The sequence below is a fragment of the Polypterus senegalus genome, chromosome 6 (assembly GCF_016835505.1).
Source record: "Polypterus senegalus isolate Bchr_013 chromosome 6, ASM1683550v1, whole genome shotgun sequence".
In the NCBI taxonomy this organism is placed as follows: Eukaryota; Metazoa; Chordata; class Cladistia; order Polypteriformes; family Polypteridae; genus Polypterus; species Polypterus senegalus.
In genome coordinates this window covers 119,308,268-119,317,087 of record NC_053159.1, presented here as the reverse complement: position 1 = coordinate 119,317,087, position 8,820 = coordinate 119,308,268, and the positions used below count along the sequence as shown (strand labels likewise).

The window sequence follows — 8,820 nt, the reverse complement described above, 5'->3', positions numbered from 1 at the left end:
TTCCCAACTTTACATTTAAAACACCTCCATTCAACAAATATAAATATATTTAGCACATTTAAAGAATGAGCTCTTCTAAACTAAAGTTCCACAGTCTTTTGTTCTGAAAGATCAAAGTGATCACAGGCTTGTGGCTATACATTACATTGGTGTGTCAGTCTGGAGAGCCTCCCAGCCTGAGGGGTTATTAATACACTGGAGAGATACTCAGTGTCATAAACAAAGCTTTATTTACATATCTTAAAAATCTACTTTAATATTATTAACTAAAGAAGTCACATACCAAAAAAGAAAAAACAGAAAAGCCGCCATTTGTGCTTCAGACTGCTTATTTTACCACTGTGTTTTTTCAATGAAGTGCTTAAGCATTATTTACCTTTCATTTCAGCACAAGCGCTAGTAAACAGTTTACATTAAAAAGGCTAAAGTTCTGTTTCCCAGTTATTACTATATTTCACACGAGTAAACAATGATAATACAAAGGAATAATGGAATGTGTCCACTACAGACTGTGATTCTAAGCATGTCTGGAGACCAAAATGATGAAAAAAACAAAACAGAGCAGGCCAACTACTTAACAAATACAGTCACACTTCTACTGCCCAGTGCCCAGCTCTTGAAAATATACACACAGTGTACTTGAAACAAGAAACAGCCCAAAAGCAATGAGCTGTTCCATTGTTCCCTAACTACAACTCCTTACGCCAGTATCTTTTCAGTGCAAGTGAAACTCACAAATCTGTGAATTCAAGTAATGAAGAAGGGGTCCAGCAGAAAGCAAAAAGGTGCATAACAAGAAGTCCTTTATGCTGGAGTCTCTGCTTGGGTCCATTGATTTCTCCGTCCTCCTTGTAGCAAATGGCAGGTACAATCATTTGATGTGTGTTGCAGCCTCCTGAGGTAACTACACATAATCCTTCTTGTCGTAGCCACTGGGTGCATTGGATCGTGCTGCTGTATAAGCCATTCGGGAGGGCACATATTTCTTCTCCTGAGGAGGACAAGAGCAACAAAGCAATCCTCCTCCAAGAAGCAGAAGAAGAGCCCCAGCCCATCCAATATATAAGGATGCCCCAAGCTCCCGTTTCTGGGCATCGGTTAACAGAGGGTTGTAGAAATCACGGATGATGGTGTTGGCTGACCACGATACTGGGATCAACTGCATGAGACCTGCTAGGATAAAAAGAACGCCTGCTATTATCATGACCTTGGCTTTGGCTCCTTCATCGTCAATGCAGTTGGTGCATTTTGCTCCCACAATAGAAATCAGCACTGCAAGGATGGCCAAGATGATAGAGATAACAGTCAGTGCTCGCGCAGCCTGGAGGTCTTGGGGAAGAGCCAACATGGAGTCGTAGACTTTACATTGCATCTGTCCAGTGCTCTGCACCACACAATTCATCCAGAGGCCTTCCCAAATGACCTGTGAGGTCACAATGTTGCTCCCAATGAAGGCTGTCACTCTCCACATAGGCAGAGCACAGGTGACAATGGCAGCAATCCAGCCAAAAACACACAAGGCCACACCAATAATTTCCAACCCAGCTGAAGACATCTTTCCCTTAAAACAGCACAGGCCTGAAAAGTAGCAGTTTTCTGAGGATATGCTGAGGTGAAACAGGAAAACAGCCAACTTTATAGGCTAGCCAGGTGGAGGGTGGAGTCATTTTGGGAAGCAGATTGAAGAGGGGAGGGATGAAGGCTATCCTCTTTCAATATGATGCCTGCAAGGGTGTGCCTTTTCCTGCTGTTTCCAAAGAGACGCTATGAATGAATGCACAGGCTTGTTTTAGAGCCTAAGCTCGCCACACTCCAGTGCCCTGACAGGTGTCTAATAATTACTCGCCTGTACCCACAAAATATTAAAAAGGTCTCTCTCTTCCTCCTGCCAAGCCATACATTTTTAAAATAATCTGATTTAGAATTAAACAAGTGTGATCATGACAAATAGAGCTTTTATTCACAAGTTTAAAATCAATTGCGCATATAAGGTAGTAAAAAATATCACCCTAATACAAAAATAATTTCATTAAAAATACACTATTAGTCTCAAGAATTTTACAGCATATTTAATGAACTAAAGTAAGTTATTAAATAAAAGGCAGATGGTCTTTACTGATGATGAATCTTTTCCACTACTGTACAGAAACTAAGCCAGGCTCCCACAGTGCAGCACAAGATAACAGGTCTGTAAAATCCCCTGGAGACAAGTCAAGATGCTGGAGAATACAGCCAACTTCTGCAGGCTCCTCCTCCTTGGTGGCGGCAGGTGCTGCTGCTGCTGCTGCAGAAGTAACCGGAGCTTCACTCACATCCTTATGGACAGGATTCACCCTTTCAAAGCTCTGTCATTTAATCTCCTGTTCTTGTAGTTAAACATATATTCAAGCAATATTGTAGATCTCCATATATGCAGCGTTGTAACATCAAAGTGTAAGAGACTGAAACTTTAGCCATTCCTTGAATCTTGGGTAGTTTATTGCAGTTTTACTTTACAGTATAAGTACGATTAATGGATTATGTGTGTGTGTAATTCAGACCCAAAATGGACAAGAATAAAGCTTTAAACAGCTTTGAAAGATCTCTTTCTGGCTGTAGCTTCCCCTCTGGATCCTCTCACATCTTTATCATGTATGTTGGCCTACCTCAAGCCTAATTTTTGACAGCTCTCAAAATTCTGGAGATTTTCTTCATTGGAGGAAGATCTCTGCTGATTAAAGTATTCTACATCTCTCACTAACATGCTGTGGTCACATCTTGTAAGGTATCAAAATCTGACTCCGTAAACAATGACCCTCAGGAGCTAAACCATATTAAGAACTAAAATTATCTCCTGTATTAGTTGCAATTAGCCATAGTCAGTCAGCTTATCCAGTGCTCCAGCTTATTTTTTAATTGTAATTTGCTTAATGTTTTCTTTACCTGGGTTTCAGGGAGGATAAAAACTGGAGTAAGGAGGAGACCATGTACTACAAGCAAATGTATGTTTTCTCTTAAGTAAAATGAAGATCTGTATTTTTTTAAGAGTGTGTGGGAATGTTGCATGTGAGTCAGACATTTAAGTAAGAATTCAAGGTTCAAGGTTCTTTTATTTGTGATTTGTACATAAAATCAACAGTCAAAGCACATTGGAATTCTTGTGCAGAGCTCTGTCCAAGTCATAGTAAAACATTAAAGAAATTTAAAAACAGTAAAACAATATAATAAATAATATAGATCGGGGTGGGCAAAGTCAGTCCTGGAGGGCCGCAGTGGCTGCAGGTTTTTGTTCCAACCCAGTTACTTAATCAGAAGCACTTATTGCTCAAGTAACACTTCTCCATTTTAGTTGTCTCGCTCATTAAGATTTTGAACTCTTATTGCCTATTTTAGTCTTAAACAGCTGTATTCTTGGTTTTTAATTGCTCCTTATTAGCAATAAGATGCAAATGACAAAAGAAACTAGCATTTCTCCATTTAGCTTGTTTCCATTTACACCTGTGCTATTTGGTTTAATTAAATACTTAGAAGGAAAGTAAGGAGAAAAAGTAAAGGGCTAAGAATTACTCCTCAATTTTAGACTACAAATAATTTGGACGATATCCTTAGAAAGGAAAAAAATGACCTGACATGGCAGATTTAAAGCATTAACAAGTCATGAAATTAAATTATTGGCAAGGATTATTTTCTAATTAAGCAACTGGGTTGGAACAAAAACCTGCAGCCACTGTGGCCCTCCAGGACTGACTTTGCCCACCCCTGATATAGATTATACCAGCACTATACAGAAAGGTGGTAATATCTACACAAAAAATACAATATATTGCAGGTATTGCATAGTTAAAATATTGCACATTTTTCACTGATCATTTACATGACAAGTGAACTGAGGTAGTGTGAGGTTATTACACATTCAATAATTTTGTTTTGCCATCAGTCTGACTGTGGTGGTGAAAAAGCTATTGAAAAACCTTGTTCTGTCAGTGATGATGCTGTCCTCTCTTTCACTGTACTCTGTACACCTGACAATACTAATGAGTATGAAAAACATATGAATTAATTACATTTTAAAACATTCAATGAATAACCACCCTTCCAACTTGGAATCATAGATAGCTGGTCCAGAGGGACGCAGAAGTCACATAGACACACAACCATACTCAGTCATACCATCCCATTTTAAATTCCCCAAATTAATAATATACATCTTTAGCATTTGAAAGGAGTCACAAACATTTTGGAAAAAACCCATGCAGATACAGGGATTCTACTGAAAATGCTTGGGTTGGGAATGGAACCCAGGTCTCTTTGAACTATGAGAGAAGAGTGCTAACCAAGGAATTACTGTGCTAATTACTAACACGTCCAACAGCCAATTTTTGTATACACTAATGGCCAGATTGCTTGTCCTTCTTAAGAGAACAAAACTCTACATATAATAGTTTAGCGTGTTCAGACTATTACATACAGTATGTGTGCTTGTATGTAAATTAGACATAAAATAGGCATGATTAAAGTTTTAAACAAATAGAAAGTGACAGACTAGTTGTAGAGTAATGGGTATGTAACGAATTGGCCACCATCTAAAAGATCATTCAGCCAATTGCTAGTGATGAAAGGCAATAAAGGAAGGCTAAGACAGCTTGTGCAGAGTAACAGGTGCGCTATAGTGAATCTACGAAAATAGCCAAGTGAAACACTGGTGGCAAAAGAGGCATATCAGACATTGCAGTTTTCTATGTTTTAGCTTGTTACATAACAGGATTTTACAGTTTCTAGTGAAAAAGGAGGAGGTGCACCTGTAGTGGTCTAAGGAACACCAACAGAAGAAACCGAAGAGATGGAAACACATCATCAACTCTAATAGACTTCAGTGTGTAATGATTCTCTGTGAAGGCAGGGCCAGACTTTGACAAAAACCCTATTATTTTTTGGATCTACGATGTTGGACGTGAGCTTGTGATGATGGTGTAGTGGTATAGGATATAGTTACAGTATAAAATATATGGCACATACTGAGTCCACTGAAACAAATACATCAACTCTGGGATATCTAAACACTACTGTGCTTCAGGTGCTTCCCTCAATGGCAGCAGTTTATCATAAAGTCATAGTGTATTTCTAGGTAAATAATATTAAATTTACTGCAATACACCTTAATAAGATCAAAGCCCTGTAAAGCATTAGGAGAAGGTGATTAAAGAGTCTTGTGGATTAGTGACTCATCACCAGCAGCTTGTTTGTACCAACCATGGAGCACAATGAATGTAACATTGTCCAGCATACATTGTCCAGTATACCTGCAAAGCAAAGTCCATGTCCTGGTGAATTCAGGCTGTTCTAAGGGTAAATAAGAGACCACCTTGCTATTAGGTATGTGTAAGTTGAAAGGTGGCCACTCTATATACATTTCAAATTTGGCATGTTCATCTTTCAGTTCATCTGCCCGTTGTCCATCCATCGTTTCCCACCAATACAATCCAAGGTTGTGTTGCTCCAAAACTTAAATCTACAGTACTGTGACAGGACAGTTGCAACCCTTGATGAAATGCCAGTCTATTATATAATAGGGCACAATCACACAAATCTGCACACACTCATACTGGCCAATTTGGAACCATCAGTTACTGAACATCCTGATCTTTGGGATGTGGAGGAAAGGCAGGCTATCCAGAGATAACCAAAATATACAAACAGTCAGAACACACAAAAGCCACAGATGTAATAATTGGAGACATATTTATTTATCAATTTTCTGAATCTGCCTTGTCTAAGCAAACCCATTCCAAAATTACTGGGTAAAAAATGTTTGTTTTTGGAGTTTTTATGAACTTCCTGTATGAGTTGGTCTTTATCCAAGTTGTTGGTTTTCTCTCACATCCTAAGGACTCATGTGCAGGTTAGGTTAATTGCAGCAGATTGGCACAGTAAGAATGAATGTAATGGACATATCTCCTACTTACTGTAGAGTTGATTTTTGCTCTGGTCATAATGCCCCCACAGCATGCTTTGTCTCTTTATAATGGAAAAAGAAGGTTCAGAAAATGGATAGGTGAATATAGTTACTGTATGTTAAGAACAATTCCACCCACCCATCCCTTTTTAAACTCGTGTTATTCATCCATAGGGTTGCTGGTTAATAAGCAAGGGGGAAAATAGCAGTAATTTTAGTAATGTAGTCAATTAACTTGAACAATTGCCCACATTAATAAAAATTCTCAAATATAATTGTATAGGGTCTGTTTGAATCTATTTACCATATTGTGAATATAAATGAGTAACCTAAAAGTTCTATTTGTGGAAGAAATTATCTCAGTCCACTAGGGTTATAACTTTCATTATAAAACCTTAAGGAAGAAATGCTCATGTGAGTATAGTGATGAACTTATCTAAAAGTGATGTGACTTAAAAAAATGTAAGCAAGCTATAATGTCTACATGACAGAAAGTTGTCATCCTGCTTTTTAAAAAGTGATGGGCTATAGAGACACATTCATGAACACATCCTTAGCCACTCACTGGGCCAGTTTAGTGTCACCTATTAACCTGATGTGAAACCAGAGTATCTGGAAAACCTACTGAACAATCATTTTGTTTACGACATATAATGTGTTGTTTTTGTATCTTTAACAAAAAAAAATGAAATATGTGGACTCATTTATGCTGAAAGAGATACAGTATAAACCAACACAATGATATTGTTTGATCAATGTATTTATTGAGCAATGTTTCCATTTTTTGACAGTTATTCAATAGTTAAATTCATAGATAATTCATATGCTCAATAAATTCAGCAGTGCAAAAGCATGGAACTTATTACTAGATGGTTTGTACATTACACAAATTCCTCTGATCATATTCAAGTTACCAATACAAAGAGAGTACTATATATGAGTGTGTATATTATATATATATATATATATATATATACAGTGTATAAACAAACCTCTAAATATGATGAGGAAATAGCACAATGAATCATGAAATACCTTACATGTTCAATTTTTATCAGTCTGTAACAAATGAAAATAAATAAAAATCTTTGTAAACTGAAGTAATATTAATACCATTTCTTAAACACATGCCAATTAAACAGAGTCCAGCAAACACAAAGTAGAACAGGTTGTCATTGGATGAAGAAATCTGTGGAAGTATAATACAGAGTCTGGGAGATAATGAAATCTGGAGAGACCATCAAAAGCTGTACAGTGGATGGGCCTTCAGATGCTCAGGGCATCAGTATACTTAAGCTGACAGATGGCAGGACATCCTTCTTTTTTCTGTTTAGAATGTCTAATTCAGATTTATAATTCAATGAATTCATCAGTCTGGAGTGTTAAATCATACCTCAGATTTTGTGCATCTATATTATTTTAGTGGCATCTGCTTCAATGGTCAGGGTAGCTTTTCAATATTCATCCCAATGATTTCAAAAGTACCTTCATCTTCTCAGGTCTCATCCATGTGTAACACCTGTGGTAAGAGTCTGGGTTGAAATCATTGATGCATTTTTCAAAGTTCTGATCACTTGGGATGTAGTTGTCCATAGCTTCAGCCAATTGCTATTGTTACAGACTACAGAGAGGAGAGGCGATCTGCTTCTTTTTTCATTTACACATATTCCTTTTGATAATTTTCATTAGATACTGCAGTCTCTGACATATTAAAGGTTTGGACGTTTCTTGAATCACGTTGAGGGCACGTGCAGCATAGGGAAGCCCCTCCACAAATAAGACATATTGCAGAGATCAATCCAGTGTATAATGAGGCACCAAGTTCCATTTTTGGAGTTTGAGACAGCTTTGAATCATGGAACTCCTGCACAATATCATTAATTGTCCAGGAGACTGTAATCATTACCATAATGCCAGATATAATGAAGATAATACCTGAAACAATCACAATATATGCTTTGATAGCCATGTTTTTATAGCAGTTGGTGCATTTTAAACCAAAAAGGCAGATAATGATCCCTAAGAAAGTCAAAAAAATAGAAATGACCGTCAGTGCTCTGGCAGCCTGGATTTCTGTTGACATGGTCAGTAAAGAGTCATATCTTTTGCAAACTGTGACTCCTGTGCTCTGTTGCTCACATTTCATCCAAAGTCCTTCCCAGACTGTCTGAATGGTTACAGCTGTCTTGTCAACACTTACTCTCCACATGGGTAGCACACAGGTGATAATGCCAGTGAACCATCCAATCACCACCATCACCACTCCGGCAATTTGCAGTCCAGCAGATGCCATTTCTTGAATTTGTCAGTCCTTTCAGAATTGATGAAAAATATGTTTTGTTTGAGGTTTGTATAAAAATAAATCCGTGATGAAGACCTTTATATACAGTACAGAACGAGGACAGGATATTGCGTGAACTACTGTATGTGGGATGGCCAAAGGAGGAGTCAGGCAATGAGTCTCTTCAAGCTTCTTGGAATTTGACTAACAGTCATAAGATGTTTCTTATATTGGCACATAAAGATTAAGAAATAATGATTTTTATTGTGGATTGTCAAAACATACAGATTAGAGTAAATTGCATCTTATTAATTTCAGTGTGATCCATCCATCCATCCTTCCATTCACAGCGATATATCATGGGCATGTTATACTCAATTCACAACAGTTTTTGTTTTTTGTCATGGAATATCTTTTCAAAATAAACTTACATGAATAGGAAACTATATTACTCCAGAGCAAAATTCTTTGCCCATATAAAACATGACCTATTCATTCTCTGAACCTCCTCTTTCTATTCCAGGGTTGTGGAAAGAGTAAATTCAGGCAAAATCAGGTTCAATGCATAAAGTAATGCTATTTGGGAGGTAAGTCCATCACAGGGCAC

At 37.5% G+C, this 8,820-nt stretch overlaps 2 protein-coding genes across 2 annotated transcripts; both read right to left on the bottom strand.

The window, feature by feature from the left end:
• Nucleotides 1-309: 309 nt before the first annotated feature.
• On the bottom strand, nt 310-1,593 carry LOC120531503 (claudin-3-like). Its single transcript, XM_039756972.1, has one exon. The coding sequence runs from the start codon at nt 1,553-1,555 to the stop codon at nt 905-907; it is 651 nt and encodes a 216-aa protein (XP_039612906.1). The 5' UTR covers nt 1,556-1,593; the 3' UTR covers nt 310-904.
• Nucleotides 1,594-6,941: 5,348 nt separating this feature from the next.
• LOC120530584 (claudin-4-like) lies at nt 6,942-8,259 on the bottom strand. Its single transcript, XM_039755006.1, has one exon. The coding sequence runs from the start codon at nt 8,223-8,225 to the stop codon at nt 7,590-7,592; it is 636 nt and encodes a 211-aa protein (XP_039610940.1). The 5' UTR covers nt 8,226-8,259; the 3' UTR covers nt 6,942-7,589.
• Nucleotides 8,260-8,820: the final 561 nt, after the last annotated feature.